Here is a 23,991-nt window from a genome sequence, read left to right on the forward strand (position 1 = left end):
ATTACCTAAATAATTGGGTAGTATTTCTCATTGCATGCCTACATCACAAATTAATTTATGTGATGAGTACTTTATTTACAAGTTAAGCCACCATTTCACAGCTGCTTTTGCCATCAGAGTAATCACTATTCCAAATGCTAAAATGACAAGCAGAGCAAAGGCTATAACACCTTTAGCAAGAAGCTGTATTTGTGGTTTTGTCTGTGTCCCAGCTGAGAGATTTTGACTGCAAGTTGAAATATGTGAACTGCCAAAGATGAAGAAAATGTTCTTTGAAGCACAAGTAACCCTCCTGCGTGTGTTACCAACCAAATATAATGCAGTTTAGGCAGCCAGTATTATAAAATTATTAAAAGAAAAAAGCCCTGAATCCTTTGATGACAAATGATTATGGAGAACATTTTAGCTGAATCACAAAATCATCCAGGTTGGAAGAGACCTCCAAGATTATCTAGTCCAGCTGTCAACCCAACATCACCATAGTCACCCCTCAACCATGTCCCAAGTGTCACATCCAGATGCCTCTTGAGATGGTGACTCCACCACTTCCCTTGAAAACTTATTCCAATGCCCAACCACTCTTTCAGTAAAAACCTCTTTCTGAAGTCTAATCTGAACCTCTCCTGGCACAACTTAAGGCCATTTCCTTTCAACCTTTCACTTGAGACATAGAGAAGAGACCTGTCCCCACCTCACTACAAGCTCCTTCCAGGTGTTTGTAGAGAGCAATGCAGTTTCCTTGAGTCTCCCTTTCTCCAGGCTCAGCCCTGTGCTCATAGGACAGGTGAAGGTGGAAACACTCAATGAGCAAAGTTAAATATTATATGGGAGACAAGGAGGCATGAGATCATATGTTCTCTGAGAGTTTGTTTTTCAAGAAGAAGCCAAAAAGTAGAAAACCTAGAAATATGAAAACTATATGTTGTTGAATTTTGTAGTTTAGAAAAATTTAAAATAAAAGGTTTTGTTTCTCTGGTTTACTTCTCTGTTTAGCAATGGGTTTATTAAAGAACTAGGAAAGTCAATAGGAGCCCTTTCTTGTAAGCACTCTGAGCCACCTAGGTTTGAGATAAATAAACTAAAGGAGTTCCTTTGGCAGCCAAAGGGGACTTGTACAGTAATGAAACAACTTCTTTTTTCTCCTTTCTTTGTCATAGGGAAGGCTTATTCTGAGAAATGTTACAGCTGGAACTCAGAACATCTTTAGTCTTAAGGGAATAGGGAAGAAACCTCTGCCTCAGGATTCCATTGTGGTAGAGTGCCAAGTGGGAAAAGTCGCTCATAAAATCTTATGGGTGCACAATTATACCAAGAAGATGCTAAAATACAAGGTAATTTTTTGCAACAATTTGACAAATATTTTTCTGACAAGGACTGATACATTATGTATTATGGTAGCAACAATTACGGTAATTGCAGACTAATAAAATTCATGTATCCATGAGAAAATTTTCAATAGTTCATAGTATATGGATATGTTTATAGTCAGGAAATCTGTGAGATAGTGTATGATTTTACTGTATGCTTGATGGGAAAAAAGATTTATTCATGTTTTAGTCTGAGGGGACAACACTCATACAGTTGTTCTGTGTTCATTTGCAAGTCTTTCCTTCTCCAATGATTTGAAACCTGTGGCCAAGTCCATCAGTTTTGAAATCAGAGCAGGGGCCTGAGAATGACTGGGTTCCTAAACTCTTCATAAAATATTGAATATTATATGAAAAGGATGAAAATTATATCCTCCTAAGGGAAGGATTTCAGCTTGAGCTCACTATACATGAATTTCCAGTGGCCTGGCCCAGTTACTGTCTATTGCCCAGCTGTTGTTTCAGCAGTGTTGGAGGAAGTTGCTTTGTGGGAATGCTTTGTGTGGTGGTAGAAAATCCAGAAGTAATCACTGGAGTTGTTGAAAGGCAATGGGTCACTGAGGAAGTTAATAAAAATTCTTAAGGAATACAATTTTATTGATTTCCTTGCTCAAGAACATATTTTTACTATTAAATATAATAATTATTTTTCATACTTTCCAATAACTACATTTTATAACAGTGTTTACACAAACACATTTTCCTATTTAAAAACACTGTTGTATTACTGAAATAGCATAATTTTGCTACTATTTATCTTGTCTGTATGTTTAATTTTGAAGTGATAAAACTATTCCTCTAGCATTCCTCACCTTCTGTACCTGTGTCTTGGATCCCATGTCCTGTGCCAGCAGAGGCAGAAGGTACATTAGGGCAATGAAGATGAAATTCTGCTTTTCTTCTCAGCTGCAGAGAAGTTCCTAGAGCAGGAACATCTTGGACTTTGCTCAAGAAAATCCATATTTGTGACTCTATCATGGCATTTAAATCTAGAGTAGCTAGCATCCAGACATTATGACCATACAATGTTTGCCAGGATGGCTCCATCTATTGAAGCAATGCAGGGGAGTGCCAGCTAACAATTTTCAGCATTCGTAAATATATATATTTAGTTTTTCTTCTGTGCAAGGGTTGAAAATGGGACAGTGTATATGCTAGAAGATAAAATCTGACTGGCTGACTAGTGTGGAATTGCAAACTGAGTGATTTTGTTCTCTGTCTTGGTGCCAGTAGGTCCAAATGATGCTTTATTCAAATAGAAAGGTAATGGTAATGAATGATTTGACCATATGATATAAAGAGAGATCATGTATATACCAGCAGCAGTGAAGTAATTAAGAAATTACTAATTAAGTAATGATAATTCATACCAGTGTGAAAATCCTTCCTTGGATGTCTTCTTGCTAGTCTCCAGTTTTCCAGGTTTCCACTTACACAGGTCAGTCTACATTTAGTAACTTCATATATCACAGAAAGGTCTGGGTTCATATTCCTATTTTTTTTTGCCTCGCTATCATCCCCAAAACAAAGTAAGAAATTAATTCTTTGGGCATCACCAGCTTTGACATTTTTATTTTCAAAAGTTGAGTTTTTTAGATGTGAATGCATTTGCATTTCTGATATATTTGTACTTTTATCTCTGGAAGAAGTGAATGTTTTTGGCAACAGAACTATTTTTTCTGCTTTCCTATTTTGTGTGAACTCAATTTTTTTTTTGTGCCAATGTAAGTGAAAGGTACAGAAATAACAAACTTCAAAATGAATACATTAAAATTATTCATTGTATGTATTTTTCAGAAATATTGCATTAAATGAATTTATGATAGTTGGAACTATATCAGGGTGAGCTCTGTCTGACTGAACTTTGATCTCCTTGAGGGTGTTCTCTGGGCCTTGAAATCTAGTTTTGGTTGGTTTGTGATGTGCTTTTTTCATCTCTGTGAAATACTGCTTGACACTCCAACTGTGTGTGCTCTTTTTGCTATGGGACCTTTGGGAGAGAAATAGTAAGGTCAGCTATTTCATGCATGTGTGCATATAATAAATTACTCAGTGTGAACAATGCATTTTCTCTGTGCAAGGTTCTTACCCAGGAGCAGTTGCAGAACAGTTGTTGAAGCAAGGTGGGCTGGAATTGCTGGGAAAGGCATGGTTACAAAGCCTGCTGGAGTCTGGAAGCTGTCCCCTCCACAAAGCAAACAATCAATTCCAGCACTCTCCAGCAGATGTCATGTACTGTCTTGTGCTATTGGAGTGAGCAAAGATAGTTTGCTTGCTTTTATTTCCAAAACAGTCTGCCTGTAAATAAGGATTTAATCACTAAATCCAGAACATGATCACAAGTATCTGTAGTTATTAGAGGAACGCAGAAAACCTCCTCTAAGAGGGAATTGTGACCCACAGCCTTGTTGGAAATGCCAAATAAACTTTACTTACTCAGATGTGTATAGCACAAATGGCAACAGGAAAAAGAAGTTACTATAATTTTGTTGCTGTTGTTCATTCCATGCTGCCTGATTACTGTAATATCTGGGTAGTCTGTTGTGAAGCAGAACACTGGTTTCGTCTTTGTTTGTGTTTCCCCTGGGAGCAGTTGCTGGCAGCCCAGTAACTCCTCCTGTTTAATCCAGCATCTTTGACAGTTTTCTATATTGTGCTGTAGCTAAGTTGGTGGTTAGATAGAGGCAATGTTGTCAGTCCTAGCAGACAGAGCAAAGATAATACAGGAAGTAATAGTTTTGGATGTGTTGTTGATGGGATATTTTATAATTTTGTGGGCCAATGAGTATCTTCATTATTGAATTGGTTGGTTGATATGCCCCATACACCCTGCATTGCTGGAGTATATCTCCACCATATAAAATAATTTCTCATAGATTAACTGGGATGCACATGATATATAAAAAAAAAAGAACACAAGAATTTCATTTACTGAAGTAATAAAGCTCAACCTATATCAAGAATGGTATGAGATGTGCCAGTAGCTGACAAACATAATAATTTACAGGCACGTCCATAAACGATTTACTGCACGATGAAGTAATTTAGCTGAACTAATACTTGGGTAATTTTGTCTTGGAAGTGTAAATTTAGCTTCACTATTGAATATATTAAACTATAAACTTAACAAAAAACCTAATTTCATTAAAAAATAAAATTACGTTATATATATGCTACTCTGATTCTCATATTTGCTGTATTTTTCTAATAGCCTAAGCCAAAATGAGGGTACTGCTGCAATAGTGACTATTTAAAATGAAATTTAAGTCTGGAAGGAAGAAGAGGGAAATAATCCTTGCCTTTACTGCAGGAAGACAGCCCTCTTCCAGCTGAATATTGTTTTTTGCCTTTTCAATCATATACAGAGGGTTTATGTCTGGGGCAGCAATAATTTTTATATATGTGGTTTGATTGTCTGTGCAACCATTAGTGTGGAGCTGGAGCTGGGGAGGGAAGAAGTGCCTTTGCAATTCAGTGGAGATCATGTGCATGACTCCATCAGTCTGCTTTTAAAACTTCTAAGCAAAACACTTTCAGTGCTCACAAAGCTTTCTGTGATTAAAAAGGCAATTTCCATAAATTCCCTTGAAAAATGTGAATGGTTTTATGAATTCTTCTCTACTGATTAATGTGTAAACCTTAGGGAACTGCTGCCACTGTGGTCTTCATGGTTGGTTTTAGGGGATCTTACAAAAAATAGTCTTCCTTGTGATTAACTTACTCCTGCATATGAAAAAAAAAATCACAACAGAATACATAAAGAATTTGTGCATATATAGCATCAGCCAGAGAGCACATCTTCTCTGGTGGTGAATTAATAGAAGGTAAGTGACTGCAGTGTAAATGGATTTTTATGTCTGTAAAATTACATTAAATTCCTCCGACAAGGGGGGAAGTGTAAAGCATTTTTATGAAAATCCAATCTCTCGGTCTCATGACAAAACTTTTTATGCAATTTTCTTGTTTATTTATATAAATCTCTTTCAACTGGATATAAATAATTGTCTGATGTGTTGAAGGCTCCTTCTAATGATACCTTTGATAGAAACTTTAGCTATAAAGGTGCCTAATTCTTTCAAGGCATGGTTTTGCAATAAAAATATAAAACTGTGCAACTGTTTTCCTCATGGCTGTTCAAAATAGATGTCATTAAAGTAAACTCTCTGGAGGAATCTCAAGACCCAGTTAAATTACCTTTCAGGCATTAGTATTTTATAAAATTGTAGAATAAATACATAATGAAAAAAAATTGAAATCCCCTGTTTTTCAGTGTGTTTACATCTATTCTCTATATATCTATTCTGAGTTTTTACAATGTCACCAAGACAATGTCATGAAGGTTAGCTATTTGTGAAAAATGCCTCACAGTAATAAAATTATTTGCCATAAACCTTTAATGAGGGGCTTTCCTGTTTAGCCTAACCCTTGTTTGGTAATGTATCTGAGCTTTTCTGAGAATAAATTCTGTGCAAGTGCAGTAACCTGATTGTTCAAGGTCAAGTTTATATTCTTTAACAACAAGTGGATCTGTGTATTCCATAATGCTTCAATTTTTATCTGTCCTTCCAATTTCAATTCCTGTGGCTTCCACTGTATCAACCAGTGGAATGGTTGATAAACCAGAATTTCTGTAACAGGGCTCTTTTCACTAAAGAAAAGGCAATCTTCATAGCAATAATGAATGGTTCAAAGGTCTACAGAATTTAAGAATAACTGTAGTTGTTGCCAGGTGTTTTTTTGATGACTAGTTGTGAATTTTTTAGATCAATTAAAGGCATAGTAAGGTCTTAGGTCAAATTTGTTACTTGGAATGTGTTAGTGGTCTTGACAAGTGGCCTGGTTTAGGAACAAATCTGGATTATGTAGCATTCTTCATTATGTAGAACTCCAGACTGCTGCTCAACAGGCAGGAAATATTTGGGGAATATCCTCAGTGCAATGCAAAGATGTTTTACTTCAGTGTGATAACATGCTGATGGCAAAATAAGAGTGATTGCAAGAATTAAATGTGTTCCTAGTGACTCAGGAATTTGGAAAGTTTGCACTGAAATGTGGGTGAGGGAAAGTAATGGGGGCTTGTTTTGGAAAACTGCTATTCTGGAGAGTTTTGTAAAGAGTCTGGTTATCAGATTGATCAGGGACTCCTACAGATCGGGTTCTGGCCTAGGGTCAAAGAGCATTAGCTTTTTGCTACGTAGAACTTCTCAATATTGTTAAACAGACCTGAGAAACAATTTTTAAATGGAAACCTTGAACATATTACTGTCTAACTTTGTTATACTAAGACACAATGAAGCTTAAGTATATTTGATTATATTCTTACATCCATTCATCACTTTGCCTTGAAGGTTTTCGAGTTCTGCTTATTTGGTTATTCAGCTCTGGAAAAAGTTACTGTAATTTTGAAATTTGGTTTTCCATTTCTGTTCATGTTAAATAGCCATATTAGAGTTCTGCAGAATGAGTTTTCAAACCAGTGACTGATAAATTTGTTTTTAATTGCAGCATTTTATACATATACTCCATTTATACTTTCTGGCTGTGCATAAATAATGACTTGATATATAAGAAAATGGAGAATACTAAAATTTAAAAACCAAATCCTTGGGTATGGATTGAATTGAGCAAATGTTGTGCAGGGTCACAATGATAACTTTAATAATAATTTACATTTTGGCTCCATTGAGTTATTCTGCAATTCTAGTTTCCTGAGTGATAGTGATGTAACATATTTTAAGAAACTATTATTTATTATTTATGCAATTATTTATGCCTGATAAATTTTGTGTGTTCCTCAGTGTTTATCTGCTGATCTGCCTGTTTCTCTCAGTATAAATGCTGTGTGGAAGTACAAATATCTGCAACCCCACCCTTGGTGTGGCTTCTGGTTAATCTGCCTGTAATTGTTCATCATTCTCTGGTTGCACATCAGGACAGATGCTGACAAACTGCCTCTCCCACTAACTGGGAGAAGTAATTCCATATATTGACTAAGGCTGAATAGCTCATAAATCAATATTATTTTTGTTATTGATAAAAGCACCCCAATTTATGCCCTATTTTCTTCCTTCAAAATGTATTTGCCTAACAATAGTGATTCATAGAAGATTTTGTTATGTATATTAAGGTACCTTTAGGAACACAGTATTTTAGATTATTACAGGATATAAGGTTATTCAGTGCTACATCTGTGACTAAAAATGTGTCCTGTTCTTACATAGAATCCTCATAAAAATGAATTTTAATAAGACATAGCTCTCTCTCTGATATTCAGGACAAAGTTAACTTAAAGCTTACTATGTATAAATTCTTTTGTTGCTTCACTCAAAGCTTTCCTCTAAACTTACAAAATCTTTGCAACTACTTATTGTTGTATAAATCTGCAATTTCTGGACTTTCCCCTATGTGTACTTTTAAATTCTCCAACTTTTTCTGAGTATTCCTGGATATATTTTGTAATAGACCTGCAGTTAGCAGAGACATGTTATGCAACATTATGCCATATTAGAATTCCAAATGTCTGTGAACAAATGAGAATGATTCTCTGTATGAATTCTGATATTAGGATAAATTGCCTGGTGCATGGGCAAGCGTGGGCATGCACTTTTAGTATCCATTTGTCATCTGTGGTTGATCATTTAATTAGTCTCAGTAACAGCTGATAAATCACGTGGCCATTGGAGCAAGGCAAAATTCTATTTAAGGAACACATGAGCAGTACCTGGTGAGTGATGTCTGTCACAACCATAAACCTTCTCAGGAGGTTGGAAGTAGGAGACTGTTTTGTTGTGACCACTTGTGCTTGGAGATTGGCTGAGGTGTGACTAACTTAAATAACAGAGACAAATAGGGTTGGTAAATGAATGGGGCGATTCCTTAATAAGATGGTGAATATTTATGTTATAGCTCTGGAATAGCGAGCAGCTTGAGGAACACAAGTTTAATGACTGCAGTTGAAAAGGTGACAGCAGACTGAGGTCAGCATCAGTTATGTACGAGTTTTAGTGAGCATCTGATCCCAAAAGATTTAATCTGATGCAGGACAGGGAAGGGAGAATTCCTTCATGTCTCTTGATACAGGATCTGGATTCAAGCACTGGAACAGTGGCCATGTGTGTACTGACATCATTTCATTGCTTCTACTCAACTTTTTCCTATTTGGTTATATAGTTGCTTCCTTAAGATTAAATACTTCACTTTAAAATAATTAAGCTTCTGTTAGTTCACTGCTATGAAAAAGTGTCCAAAATGTCTCTTGAATGACTGAAAATCAAAATTCCAGTCCATATTTACTCATCAGCAATCCATAAGTATTTAATGTTTATTATACTCAACCATGCCAGTAGTGTTCCTTTTACTTTGACATCTTTTGGTAGAAATTTGTCTGATATGTCCAGTCTTTGATAGAACTGTATTACCCTACCCTTCTGCTTTTTATCCAATTTAAATTAATCACATTTATCCTACTTCTGTTTCTGTCTCCATGTAACTTTTTCCTTAAATAGAAAACTCATTTTAACTAATCTTATTTCTATCCCTGGTAATTTGCAGTCATTTCTATTATCCTAGCTGTATTTTTAGGTATTTATCCTTTACTCTTGTGTACATTCATTGTAAACTGAAATGGAAGAGTCTATAAATGTAGGAGTGTGACTAATTTATTGTTTATATCTTAATAAATGAGTCTTCGCCATCTGCAGTTTGAAACAGCCCCACCTTTCCTATGTTTTGCTCTTTGTTGACAACCTAAAGATTTTTTTTCCAGTTATTTTTCTCCAAGTGCCAATTCAACAAGTCTTTTCATCTGTCTCTTTTTTAGCCTTTTGTTTCCTCTTGCCAAGTAGTCTTTTCTTATTCTTTCTGGTTGCTGGACTTTTAATATCCAGTTTGAAATGTAGATTTATTGGGGAAGATGAAGACTGTTGCTTTACAGGATTTTTTATCTGTTACTTTGTATAGAAATTCTAGATTAAAAGAACAACCACCTGAAAAAAGAATTACAGTAACATAAATACCACAGAGAGAGAATGCATTGTAGGCAATGATTATCTGTATCTGAAGAAAAGAAGGATTAAGAACTGGCTTATTTTCTACAGAAAATAATAAGAAAATATGTTCACTTTAAAAATGGATGTGCAGCTAATGCTGTGAGTGTTGCAAAAGAAATCTTTGTAGAATTCAAGTATCCACTTGGATGCTTGACAGGCCAGCTCTGCATCTTCCACTGATGCCTTTTCCTGGCTTACCTAAAAACAGAGGCCAGACAGAATTAAGAGAATAAAATCAGATGTATTTGATGAAGGGCCTTCAGGTACATTAAGGGCAGACGAAGCCTCCCCAAGGGGCTACACACAAAATGGACCATGGTCATGAGTTTTTCAGTTTGGTCCATTTACATATCAGGGGTTAATCCTCCAATTACAGCTTCAGGTAATCAAGTCATATTCCCCCAGTTTGTCCCCCTGGACAATAAATAAAATTCACTTTATTTATACTTTTCAGGGTCTGAGGCAATAGGGTGTCCTTGAATTTCAGGCCTAGAAGGATTGCTTTGTCTGACCAAAAGTGAAGACAGTTAACTAACACTCTATATGGAGTTTAGAGTCATATACTGATGCACTACAGGATTTGAAAAATATAAAAGCTAAAATCCTAAGGCATCACCATGAGCAGCTGCTCAGAGAATTCCTCTGTAGCAACTCTGCACAAGAGAGAAATAAATTAGATGCAATTAAAAAATACTCACCCTATATTCTTGCAATGAGGTTTACAGTTTGCAAAATCTGAAGTTCTGCATGTGAAAATTCTATTGGTCTCTACATTGCCCTGAGAGTTACCATGCATGCCATGTGTATGTGTCATTTACAAAATATGACATATCAAAAAGAACAGTTTATATCAGCTGAGGTATAGCAATTGATGTTAAAATGCCACTTCAGATTTTTCTTTGCTCTGTCTATTTAGGTGGATCAGTACTGCTGAATCTCTTTGTTATTTTTCTAATGAAAATGTATGTAAAATATTAAGGGCCTAACTGTACAAATCTCTGCATATGTAAGCAGTTCCATGGTCTGAGCAATATACTTTTGATCATCTTGAGCAATGACTTCAAAATTTGTGCTTGCTATGATCTGTATATACTAGCATTTGTCTTATAGTGTATATTCTTATGTATATTTGCATAAAATTTAGGATTTACTGATACCATATTTTCTATTCTACTCTGCAAAGCAGGTAGAATGGATATTGTCTCTATGGTGTTCTTGCAAGTTACTTGCTTTTGATGAGTTTTCCTCTATGTGATTTGTCTTCCCCAGGTGTATTCCAATCTCTCAATGCTGAGTGGTGCCCCTGATATAACTGTCAACCCAGAGGACACTGCTGCTTACACTTTGAGCATATCTCCCTGCAGACGAGGAGTCTTTCAAGGTACTGTTTAGAAGTCAAATACATAAAATATCCCCATAAATTAGCGGGTTAAATCTCCTTACACCTAATGCTTGCATTTTTTCTGCATGACCTTCTGGAAATAAGGTTGTCATTACTGGTGATCCAGGTTTTTAAGCTGGCTCATATTTTTATTTTTAAAGCTATCTTACTGCTAAATGTGTGGTCAGGTTCTTCAAAAATGCCAGCATATGAAGAACTTTATGCTTTTAATTGGTCTCATGAAAGTTGACTAAATAGGAGATAACGATTTTTGAGTTATCACTAAGTTTGTGGATCTAAATTTAATTTTCCAAAACCGTTGAATCCCTTTAGATATGTTAGCACTAACAGAACAAAAAATGTAATGGCAGAGACCAGAATTTTATTTTTTCCCTTAATTAATGTTCAATCTGTTGACCACAAGGCAAGAGTATAACTAGAATGCAGTGAACTCAGTTCTTTCTTTGACATATGTGGAGGCTAGGGAGATCTATAATTAATTGTACATAATTTGCATCCATCTATGTTTATAATGGTATTCTTATAATGCAATACCAGAACTCTTGATTGTTTTAACCACTGTCATCATCCCATAATTCAGATTTCATAATTTTTATATGTTTGGTAATGGTTCTAAAATTCCATGGTGCTCATTATTTAGCTCATCATGTAAAAAGCAAGGTTTTGAGAATGAAACTGTACAATCAGTCTCTGTCTTCCCTGTAGGGTAACTATTGTAGTAACTCTCAGCAGAGAAGAGTACAAAGGTGTTTGGGATGGAATTATGGAAACAGAGGAGACCTTCCTAAAGGAACTGAGTAGCATTCAGGAAAAGATTTGAACTTCCCAAAAGTGGATAAATCTCTCAATACAAAATGCTTACTGTGTGTAGTTTCAAATTTGTCTGTTCTTAACTCCAAGCACTTGATTCTGCTACATTGTTGGACAATTGAGATTAATGACAGCTGTTTTCTTAGCATTAAAAAGCTATTAAATCTTGTCCCTGAAGATGTCAATCTACTTTGCTCCTTTGGCCATTTTGTTTTTGGGACCTGATATGTAAAACATAACTAATAATGCCATCTCAATTCACAGTGACTTGTGCAAAGAAATTAATACTTGTAACAAGGCTTGGCCTAGTGCAATAGGAAGACTTCAGTGCCCTGATCTCTAGCTCTGGAAAAAAAATCACGCTATATGAACAGGAATCAGCTTTCAATAAAATTGTAACCATCAAAAATGTGCACCAGGAAATATTGAGGATGTACTGTATTTTAACATGGCTTTTTTTTTAAGCATAAAAGATTTAAGAATAGTCTCTTCTGCTGCCTTAGAAAATCCCCAGTTCTTTTATATATAATGAAAGTTTCAGTAGAAGAGGCTCCAAGGGAATCTATCAGATAGCAAATTAATACCAGGTGATAAAAGCCATGCCTTCAAAGGGATATAGATGGCATGTTCAGATCTACATCTCCAATGTTCTCTCCTTCCCTTGACTTCTATCACAATGGTTTCCTTTATGTTTTGAAGTATTATTTGTTCACTGAGCGAAAAAAGAGAGAACAGTCAGGTTCTCTAACCCAACAAAAAGTTACTGGCTCAAATGCTGGGAAGCCACATCTGCCCTTTTTCTCAGAAAGGTTCATTTATTTTACACTTTAAAATAACTTGATAGAAGGGTAAAGTTATCCTTTGAAAAGGACAGGGCCCAGTTATCTGCAATCCACCCCCTGGCTCGGGGCTTGCTTTAATCACTACCTCAGGAAATCATGTTCATTCTTCCCCTGCAACAGAGATAGGTTTGGCTCTCTCACAGAAATCTGTGCACACTCTCTAATCATTCAGCTGCTGTAGCAGGGAGAGGGGTGGAGGGAAGAGAGGCCACTATTACAGGTCTGAAAAGCAGCAGCTGATTTTGCTGTCTGATGTTAGGTTTGATGGAAACCTGACTACCAAGTGTCCTATCTAAGGTAACGTGTTAGGAACTGCTTTCTTTGTGGCTTCAAGGAGAATGGAAGTCTGTCTGCATCAGACTGTGCAAGGCTGGGAAGTAATATTTGTTCTCCAGAGCAGAATTTCCAGGCCCTGAGAAAATTCAATGTCAAAGATATATATATATATATATATATATATATATATAAAATGTAGGTGATTCAAGTGGGAATTAGGCAATACTCAGGAATCTTAATCCTTTCTAGGTTCAAGATACTACAAGAAAAGTAGAATTTAAACACATGCCTTCTGCCCCCCGCCCCCCCACAAAAAAAAAAAAAAAAAAAAAAAAAAAAAAAGTATTCTTTATTCAGTCTGGTGAATTTGTTTAGAAGGAAGAAAATAATCCATGGGGTGAACAGTTTGAATGACAAAATAAAAACCAATGCTCCAAAGTTATCTGCAGAGGGAGTAAATTTTATTCTGCAAGGAAAAAAGAACAACTATTTTGATACTTAGCTGAGGACTCTGTCCTAGTGCTGATGAATAATTTCAAGTCTAGAACTTACTAACTTATAAGTGTAAAACTTCATAGCCTTGGTGTTCTAATACTGTTTTTTTCATATTAAAATGAATTTTAATGAAAGAACTTTTACCATGTAAATTGTACTGAGCAAATGGCTTGCATTTTTCATTTAGTTTCAAAGTCCTTTTATTTCCAAAATTATATAGCTGCCAAATTATGCTGCTTTTGCTTTCTGTCTTGCTGTTTTATGGTTGCTAAGCTAAAAATGGGCCCAGTTATTTTCTAAAGCCCATTTGGAAGCATTCCAATAGAGTGCTAATATTACATGCTTCAGCTAGTTTTTAGGTGCGTGACAGCTTTAACACAGAAATAATAGCAAATAAACACCTCAAGATTCTATCACTACATAAAATTCTTCAGCAGTCTGTTTTCTGAGTAATTGAGCAATTTTCTTTAGGTTTGATAAAGCATCTTCTTCAGATTGCTTTATATTTTATCAAATTTTTATTTCTGCTTTCCACAGAATAGACCAGAATTTTTCCAGAATACAGCAAAACTCATAATACTTGAATATGTCTTGTGCAAAAAACCCACAAACCTTTCATAGTCAGTGCCTTTTTATTCATACAACCCCTAGCATTTGGAAAGGAGCTTTCTAACTTTATGTCTCACCTTTCAATATTTTTACTGAATCTATGTTTACTAGGCAGTGCTTTTCTATGCTGCTTAGAAACTTAAACTGAGGAAAAACAGGCAGCATGTTCCAGGCCTTTAAATAATATTAATTATTTTTAATAATTAATTAAATTATTTTAATTATATATTAATTCATAATAATTAATTATTTTTAATTATTAATATTATTTAGTATTATTTCCAGGCCTGTCAGATGCAGCTGTAGGACAGTTTTGAGGTGGTGAAGATCATGCCAATACATTCTGGCCTGTAAATGAGTTGATTGAACTTGTTTATCATTATTATTTATTTGACACTAGCATTAAGAAAAAAAAGAGTCCATTTCTTTGCTGGAATTCTGCAAATTGATCTACTGATCACTGTAATTTCAATGGAATCATAAACACCTGTGAGGGAGAAAGTTGATCTTTGTAGTTTCTTGTAGCCTAAGCTGTATTTCAGCACCTCCCTGTTTGCCTTGAGCACTTCCTCTTCACCCACATCACCCTGACAAATGGAGTCTAATTCATTGGTGGCAAAGACAAAGCTTGAAGGCTCTTCTGGTTGCTTGATTATTATGAATGGCTCTGCTGGATCACCAGAGTGCGCTTCAGGAGCTGCTGGCATGGCCCAGCAAATGATCCTGGCACACACCCTCCATCCATCCATCCATCCATCCATCCATCCATCCATCCATCCATCCATCCATCCATCCTTCCATCCATCCATTCATCCATCCATCCATCCATCCATCCATCCATCCATCCATCCATCCATCCATCCATCCATCCTTCCATCCATCCATCCATCCTTCCATCCATCCATCCAACCATCCTTCCATCCATCCATCCATCCATCCATCCATCCATCCATCCATCCATCCTTCCATCCATCCTTCCATCCATCCATCCATCCATCCTTCCATCCATCCATCCATCCTTCCATCCATCCATCCAACCATCCTTCCATCCATCCATCCATCCATCCATCCATCCATCCATCCATCCATCCATCCATCCATCCATCCTTCCATCCATCCTTCCATCCATCCATCCATCCATCCATCCATCCATCCATCCATCCATCCATCCATCCATTCATCCATCCATCCATCCACACATGCAGTAGGAGCTGCAGGCTCTTGTGCCCTTCCATATTGTGGTTTCATTGTCACATTAAGAAGAGGCAGTGAGCTTTATAAACAAAGCAATTCACCTCTTTATTAAATTCCACAAAGCCAAATAGGAATGACAGCTGATAGCAGGATTTGCCACTCGCTCATTTTTGCCACTCGCTCATTTCTCCTTGGTATGAGTCTTAAAGTTTATTCTCATTTTTTGTTGTAGGGAGCAATTCATTTAATCCTAGTATACAAACAAGTAGTAGGATTTACAGAAACTGTTTAGGATTTACAGGTCTCATAACAGACATTTTCCTAGGAAAAATAGAGATTGTAAATTTTTGTACTAATCTACAATAGATATCCTTTTTTTTTTTGTCAATAGAAAAACTACAAGAACAAAAAATTGGCCAAATAGCTACATAAATTACACTCATCTTGTTAATTTATCTCTTCTGTGGAACTTTTCTTTTGCAGCAACTGTACATAGATTTCATTGTCCAGAAAATAACCAGGAAAAACAAGAAAACCTCTCTTCCTACTCCCAAGACCTTATTAAGTTCATGTTGGTATATTTAAACCACAAACCAAATGTTTCTATATCTTTTCAGATTTGTGTGATGAATTCTGTGGCCATATTGCCTTCAGGGCTTTTTTCCCAGTTAAAATATTGGGATATTGTGGACTTTTATCATCTCTCTGCAGCAGAAAGTAATCATGCCCACTATGTATTTTTCAAATATTCCATTTAAGTTATACAGAAAGGAAAGCATTGAGCACTTCTTACTTTCTTACTTGTATTCAGGGATACAGGGGGTGTGTAGTATATAGCCAGTGAGTCAGTCTAACATGGGGTGTTGTAATTGCAATTTTATTGAGAAATAAAACAGCCTGCCTCCTTTTAAAGGGATGCATCTTCTCTGAAGCAATAGAAAGCAAGGCTTTGGTATTAATATTTGGACTGTAGTTTTATAAAATGCTTCAACACTGGCTAGTAAAGCTTGAAAATATGCAATGATGTTTTGACCAAGAAAGTTTTTAAATCAATGATGTATCAGCAAAAAGATAATGTCCTCAAGTTATGTAAATTTTAATTATTAATTTTCAGTGGAATCCTAGAAATACTTGTATTATTGCTTCTACAATCCTACATATAGGATCATATATGCAAGTTTAGTGTCTTACATATATATATGCAAAAGTACAGCTAAGGAGTCATTTTCTAAAATAGATGATAATGATGCCATAATTCTGTGGCCAGTTGAATCAGTGGGAATTCTGTCTCTGGGATGTAAGTGAAGTCTGGTTTGGTCTTGAATGTATGCTCTAAAAATTGTCAGCCATGACATTTTGGCAAGTTACACTGCTGTGTAACGTGTGACAGAGAAGTCAGAACTGAGCAACTGGATTAAAAAAAAAACAAAACCAAACACTGAGGACTGTTGTGCATGAAAAGATTATCATTTGTCATTTGTTTTGTAGCATCAATAATGAAAAGTGAGATGCACTGATAAGTAAAAATTCTGTAAGATGGCTGTGCATTCACAGCCAGAAGACCAGAACTTTCTGTGTCAAAGCTCTTCAAAAGCATAGGAGCCAAGCTCAGCAGAACCAAATGAAAAATATAAAATTGCTTTTTGTATTTGTTATTTGAAATCTGTCATTTTTTGATGCAGTGTTCATGCACATTTCCGATGTATTATTTATGACTTCATAGAGCACAAAGTACTTTTTATTACTCTTCCTTGTATAAAGCTCTTTTTCCCATCCTGCAAGACATCTCTTGACAGGAATATTTTTGTAGCCCCTAATTTGAATAAATTAATATATTTATGCATCATCTGCTATCTTAGGATCCAATAAGGATCAGTGGGTTGCACCATTTACTACCAAACCAGGAGAGCATTCTAATTAGGAATACTTCCTAGGAAAATGTTCTGCCTTAATTTATATACTCAAGTCATGCAGATCATACTATGTGCTGTCCTCAGTGATAAGGATTCTGCATTTTAGATTTGACATAAAATTAATACACTTTTTTTCTTTTGTTATTTGCAGTTCTTGCCAGCAATGATTTTCTTTTATTTTCTCCTAATAAAAAATTCAAATAGCTTTGAGCCAGTAGTTGATACTTTGATGCCCATGAAAATTACGAAAGACGATTTATGAATATTTTAAGATTAAGCAGATAAACTGAGTTACAAAATGTATGCTATCTGTAGTAAAACTCATTACTTTTTCTAGAAGTATTTTGACAGATTTAACTGAGAGCATTGTAGAGATCTGTATTCACCACATCAATTCATTCACCTTTATTGATCAACATTATAACCTCATTGTTATTAACTCTGTTTGTTTGAGCTCTGATTTTCATAAAGGAGGAAGATGGAGTGTCAGCACTTATACTGCAATTCTTCACTGATTTTTTGATCATGCAAGTGGTGGATTATGAGCACAGTGGTTTAGCAATTCAAGTAGTTTTTAGTTACCATAGTTCCTCTCATAGCTCTTGAAATATTCTTGAGCATTAGTAATTTATTCTTTTGGAACTTTTCAAGCGTTCCAATATTTGCTGCAAATAAAAATTAATTATTCAAGTTCTTCAGCAAATTATTTTGATGCTTTTGAGGCCATATTTTGTGGAGAGAACAAAAGTCACTCTTTGTTTTACCATCTCATTACTTAAATTGCTCCTGTGATTGCTCCTGTTATGACCCTCTTACTCCCATGCTCACATACAGATAATTCGAGATTCTGAAATACAGAAAATTGGTAAAGAAAATCCTCCATGGTCAATGGAAGGAAAAACAATAAGGAAAAATTGCTAACATTTTAAAATTAAGTGTAACAAAATATTCTTTACTGTAAGAATTTGATAGAATTTATGGATGTATTGATTAGCATTTAGCCAAGACTTTTTTATCAACTTCAAAGTTATAATTTTGCATATTTGACTCATTTTCTTCTAATTGTTGACAACTTTTAAGCATATTGATGGCAAGGATTGGTATTTAAAATTAATGAATTCACTCTTACACTTTGCTTCTCTCTAATATTGTGATTAAATAGAAAAAAATAATACTAGGATTTTATATTGAGACATAAAATCAGATTAAGTAGTTAGTATCCTATGGTCAATAGTCATTAATTAGTCATTTATCCAATGATCCATTACCTATTAGTGCCATTCCATGTGTTCTCTTACATCAAGATTTATATACCTTGAGTATTTTTTTCAGTCTTCATTATCCTTTCCAGAATGGTTTTATTATTTTTCCTTCTTGCACATCTACCTTATCTTTAAGATTAAAAAAAAAAAATTCAATAATTTCCTGAAATTGTAGTCACTCCTCTGCCTATTTAGATGCAAGATCTGACTTACTGAGAGTAATTTCAGTAGTTTTTTAAACTTTTTCATTTGAAATTCTTTTGGTTTGTTTTTAATTTAGTTTAGTTTAGTTTATTTGTATTTAAGTAGACTATTCTTAATGAAAGAAAATTTGGGATTATTTTTTTTAAGTTTGAAGTTATATATTATATTGAAACCTATTCAATTTTTTTAATTTTGTTTTTAACTTCAGTGTTTTATACTTGTGCTTCTCAGTTGCTGTCTCTCAAAGAAAAAGAGATTCTTCCTTATAATCATTTAATGTAATGCTTCTTAGTAGGAATAGTTAATCAGTGTTTGTTGTGTCACACCTCTGCCCCACTCAAAGCTGCTGAAACAAAGGATACCATTAGATGTAGGTATTTTCAAATCAAATTGTTGTGGGACTCTCATAAGAATTCCCCATTTCAAATTTTAAAAGTTCCATTGATAATAGTTTTTCCAAGTCCTTGGTAAGACACAACAAACAAATTCCCTTTTGGAGATGTTTCACATAAATTCTAAAAATCACAATGAGAACATTTCTTATTATATAATAGCATAAAATAAATTACCTCCTTAGATTTTCTATGAAGCATGGATTAAACCTGCAAAATGTATTTATTTTGGCTTAGAAACTCTCCAAAATGTATTCAAACATTGAAGGACAATAATTTAGATGCAAGAAGAATGTTATATGGTATTTTCAAAAGTTTGTGTAGATTTAAAATTCTTGGAGGCACAAAGTAGAAGAAATTAAACCTGCTAATTTAAAGCCAGTATATCAAATCTTCCAGAATAACATTAATATTATTTAAAGGCACCCTGTACATACTAGATTTTATGTTATTAAATAGAGGTCTGGAAATTTATAAATTCAGGGTTTATAGTCTCTGTATTTTATTTTCTTGTCATATTTGATTACAATTTAACATACAATACAAAAATGTATCACAGGAATATTTTAACTATTACAATTATTCTCTTATAGCACGAGAATGAGACACTGTGATTGAAAAACAAATAAAAGAAACAATCAAGATTGTGCACAGAAAATTGAGCTGGGAAAAATACAATTATTGATCATCAGATTTTGTAACTTTTATGAAGTCCTTGTTTGTATTGTGTTTCCTACTACTGATCTTTTCCAGGTGCTTATTATGGATCTCTTCAGGCAAGTAGAAGAGCTCTTTGGGGACAGAAAATGGTTAATTTTCTTGCACTCACTCAAGACGTATTTTTTAATATCATAAATTATAATTGGATGGCTGACACCTGGAATGGAAGCTTTACTTCGTTTTGTATTAGTTTTGAACAGAGGAAATACTTGTACATGTCTGGCAGTCTGTTTTTATGAAGTTAATTCCTGGGTAATACAACACCTGGTATCTATTTGTTTTAGGTGTAATTTCATTTGTTGCTCAAGATGAAGACCAGCAGCAGCCTCAAGGCAGCAGCTCACCACAGAGGACATATGGTAAAAAGGCCCTTCAGAAAAAGCCAGCGAGGATTCCACCAGCTCTTGATGCAGATAACATTGGTATGTTTGTTATTATGGATGCATTTGTTGTCAATTTTCATACAGTTACATCATAATGTGGTTTAAAATTAAATTAATATTTAGTATGCACAGCCTACAAAGGTGTATGAAATCATCCTTTTGTGCTTTCTGAAACATTTTAATGCATTGTTAAGCTGAGTTTTTTCTTTTCTTTTTTTTCCCCCCTCTTTTTACAACATCACTGACTGCTGGTTGTTGTTGGAGAGGGGCTGAATGTTTTTAATGCTTTCTTTTTAACTCTCCAATAATACTGTGAGTGCTGATGTCAAAGCAGGCCTTTTCTGAAATTCATATTGCTCTACTTCTTTCCACTGTGGAAAAAACTTTCTTATAACAGTCAGACATAGATACTCCTTTGGTACAATAAAATCAAAAAGAGAAGATTCCAGAATACCTATTTACATTCATATTGTCACCACCTGCTTTATTCTAAGCAGTATCTGCATTAGTTTGGAGATTTCAAGTGTTCCAGATGAACATTTTTGTGGTTACACCAAATAGACAAAGCCAGGTATTTTGTTTGCTTTTAGATTAATTTCTCCACTTTCCTATTTATATTTGCAAGTATAACTTTGCCTACAGAACCATATTGTTTATGCTTTAATATCTAATTTGGTATATATATTTAAATTATCAAGCATTTTTAAAAATTAATTAAAGAATATTTCTTGCAAGGAAAGCTATCAAGGAAAGTTTTAAACTAAAAAAGTTGGTTTAGTCAATACGGAGTTTTTAGGCAATTAAGAAGGGCTGGCAGATTGGCTCTTTGTCTTTATAACTGTATTTTCTAGATAAATTAAAACTAGAATTTATCAAGTTCTAAAAAGAATTAGAAGCTAATTTTATCAATAAATTAGAAATAATTTGAGTCAAGTCAATGTGAATATCAGAAAGTCTGTTCTTCTATAGTCTATTAATAATCTGTACAGCAACATGGAAGTTGGTTAACATTAAGACTCATGCAACATCTCGTTGGAAATTTACAGAAGAAGGATTTTAAAAAGGATTAAATTAAGATTATATATGCAGATAATACAGTAGAGACAAGAATTATAAATTTTCCAGATATTAAGTGGAATTAATAATAAAAATATTGTTATATTTTTATATTAATTTGTTATATTTATATTGTTATATACCTGGTGATGCCAGGTAAACGGGAGATAATTTTCAAATCTCTACTGAAAGCCTGAGAATATTAATGAATTTAGTTAAGCTTCAATTGCCCAAATGAAACATTTTTTTCTTATGAGATATTTGCAAATTTAGGAATTATCAGTCCAAAACTAGTAAAGGCTGTAACTGAAAGTAACTGAACATAGAAGGTTAGGCAAGAAAATAGTTTAGGAGAGTGGATGTCTCAGTGCTGTCCCTGTCACTGATATGAATGGAGGGTGTTCTTCTTAGGTAGAAAATCCAGTGTAACTTCATGGTTTGCTATTATCATTACTGGCAATACTTTTGCTTCATGTGATTCCCTAATTACAATGTGAGACTGATTGGTCTATTTATGCATTTCATTTTTCCAACATGTTTGATACATTAAAAGACAATAAATAATACCATAAAATATCAGTCTAATAACTTGCTGAGAGGAGCCAGGTAATCAGCCCCAAATCAGCTCCCTCTTTTGTTGCACACTAATTTACATGGAAATAACCACATCCTCCCAGAGAATCCCATTGGTAATTGGAGCAGTCTGCACACCGTATTCCTATGTGGCTGCCTCAATTTTCTTCATTTTCTCTTTCAGTTGCCATTTTTTGCTATTTTTGTGCAACTCTAGTGTTTTATCTTTGTCTTATTGTGACCTGTGTGTTTCTAGTAAACTGTACTGACTCAAGCTGCAGGACTGCTGGCAATGTTTAGGGCATCATTAGGATTGCTTTCCTAAGTGGACTTAAAGTAGGACATGACATGACCTTTCCCTAGTTCTGTGTCACTTAATAAAAGATTTTTTTTCTTCTTCAGTGCAGAGGATATACCCTTTCAATGCTCACATCCCAAGCTTCTATCTCACCTTTAAACCCACCAACTGCATTTAGTCATTTTACAAAATATTATCTGTCATCACAAGCATTCACTTGTACAAGACATCTGTCACTTCTGCAGCTGTGGAAGATACCTGCTGAAAATAGCTAAATAGAGATGTTATGCAACAAGATCTGGTCTAAAATACATGATAGTCCTCTTCTGAACTTACTTCAAAGAGGAACTAACAAAGTCTTAACTTTATCCTGCACAGATTTCTTTTACACTAATATTTTTTATGTTAGTTTTACATTAAAATTAATTTTATTTTTTATTGTATGACTTTTCTTAGTAGAATGACTGATGGATGTTTCCAAGATTTACGATTTAGGATTTTTGAATTGCAAAGTGTACACCAGTAGTGGAATGCAAACCCCTTGCATTTGACCAGAGACATCACACAATGAAGTGAATCTTGGAAGTGAGAATCCCCAGAGAACTGTAACAAAAAATACTGGACTTTTGATGTAGAGAAAATGAATATACAGACTGGAATCAGTGTAGCTCAAAACAAGTTTGAGGTTTTCCATAGCTGAATAAGATTAGGAATAAACACATATACACCAAACTTTTGTGTCTTGCTGTTATTCAGGGAAAATTATTCCTTTTAAACATACTAGAAACTCCTACCTTGTTATACACATCTCAGGTACCCACACTTATGCATTATGTAGATAGAGATGTTCTTATTTACCTTTTTCATTTTTTTCCTTCTTCAAATTACATTGTAGGTGGAAATGCAGAAGAAGACAATAATTTCTAGATGAGCTTTCATACATTCTTTTTATAATTTTTATCAAAATCACTCATTATGCTTTTCCAAAAACCTAAGGATTCTGAAATCCATTTGTATTTTTTTTCTTCTTTAGATGTATTTAAGTAAAACCACATTTAGTTCTTGCTGTAAGAAACACAGCAATTCCTCATGATGAATCATTGTTATGCTGCCTTGTACAAGAAGGAAAAAAAGAGAAAACAAACCAAAACCCAAACAGAAAAATGTCTGCAGAGCAGGCATAGTGACAGGGGCTTGTCCCTTTCTAAACTGATGTGGGGTTTTAGTTCTTTCCAAAACTTATTTCTGTCTTTGAAGAAAGGAGATCCTAGGGTTTCTCATGGCAGCCAAAAGTAAAACAAGGCTAAGTGGTTGCTAAGACTGAAAGAATGCTCCTTGTCTTTCATGTAAGATTTATCTATAGATATTCCTGTATTATAAAGTGCTGAAATCAGAAATATATATTAGCTATTAATAGGTGGTTGTTTCACAGTCTCAATAAATGCTACACTCCTCCCCTTCCTCCTAAACTCTCAAATAGAGGAAATTTTTCTACTCTGGAGTTCATGGTAACTTCTTGAACCACACTGGCCAAATCCCCCTGTGTTGTGCTCTTTGCTGTGCACAGGGAGGGTGCTTGGCTCAGCCTCTGCCAGACCCACTCTGCTCCCAGGAATCATCCCCTGGAAATGGGAGCTGAGTGTGTGATGTTGCTGTGGTTGCTGCAATGGCTAAAGCCTGCCCTGCAGCTGCAAATCCCCCTCTCCTCTTCAGCATTCCTCACACTCTGTCCAGCAGCAGGACTCAGCACAGACCTGGCACTTCAGCCACAGCTTTCAGTGTTCCTGCCAGCAGTGATGTCCCTCAGTGTTTGTTTGTACAAGATTGGGGAATTTTGCATGGGCTGTTGTCTTATGGTGGCTGTCGTAAGCATTGCCTTTACCCACAGATTGTACTTCCCACTTTGTTTTTCTTATGGAATGCATTTAGGTTTTTATGTCATTGCCAGATTTTTGAATTTCCTTGTACTTGAAAGGCTAAACACCAGAAAGATACACTACTTGTAAATAGGCCATGATGAAGAAGCACAGTCAGAGGGGCCAAGCCAGACACTCATGTTGGCAAAGCCTGGTTTAATTGTCTTTTTAAAACTAATTTATGTTTCAACCAGGCTTTCAATGGCAGGCAATGTTTTCTAGCCTAAGTTG

General features: G+C 35.0%; 2 protein-coding genes across 12 annotated transcripts in view; one reads left to right on the plus strand and one right to left on the minus strand.

Moving 5' to 3' along the window:
* The window catches only part of XK (X-linked Kx blood group antigen, Kell and VPS13A binding protein), a 280,007-nt gene extending 279,456 nt beyond the window's left edge, over window positions 1–551 (minus strand). Inside the window, exon 1 of the mRNA XM_053971846.1 lies at window positions 539–551. The gene's annotated coding sequence lies outside the window, so the exon portion shown is untranslated. The remainder of the gene's footprint in view (window positions 1–538) is intronic.
* Window positions 1–23,991, plus strand: part of CFAP47 (cilia and flagella associated protein 47) — a 348,805-nt gene that overhangs the window by 121,115 nt on the left and 203,699 nt on the right. For 10 of the 11 annotated variants that reach the window (XM_053971830.1, XM_053971838.1, XM_053971829.1 and 7 more), the window contains 3 exons: window positions 1,158–1,331; window positions 10,685–10,796; window positions 19,819–19,956. In XM_053971830.1, the coding sequence (XP_053827805.1) occupies window positions 1,158–1,331; window positions 10,685–10,796; window positions 19,819–19,956 (424 nt within the window). The remainder of the gene's footprint in view (window positions 1–1,157; window positions 1,332–10,684; window positions 10,797–19,818; window positions 19,957–23,991) is intronic. The other variant, XM_053971836.1, reaches the window with a different exon arrangement.

Source organism: Vidua macroura, chromosome 2 (genome assembly GCF_024509145.1).
Source record: "Vidua macroura isolate BioBank_ID:100142 chromosome 2, ASM2450914v1, whole genome shotgun sequence".
Classification (NCBI taxonomy): Eukaryota; Metazoa; Chordata; class Aves; order Passeriformes; family Viduidae; genus Vidua; species Vidua macroura.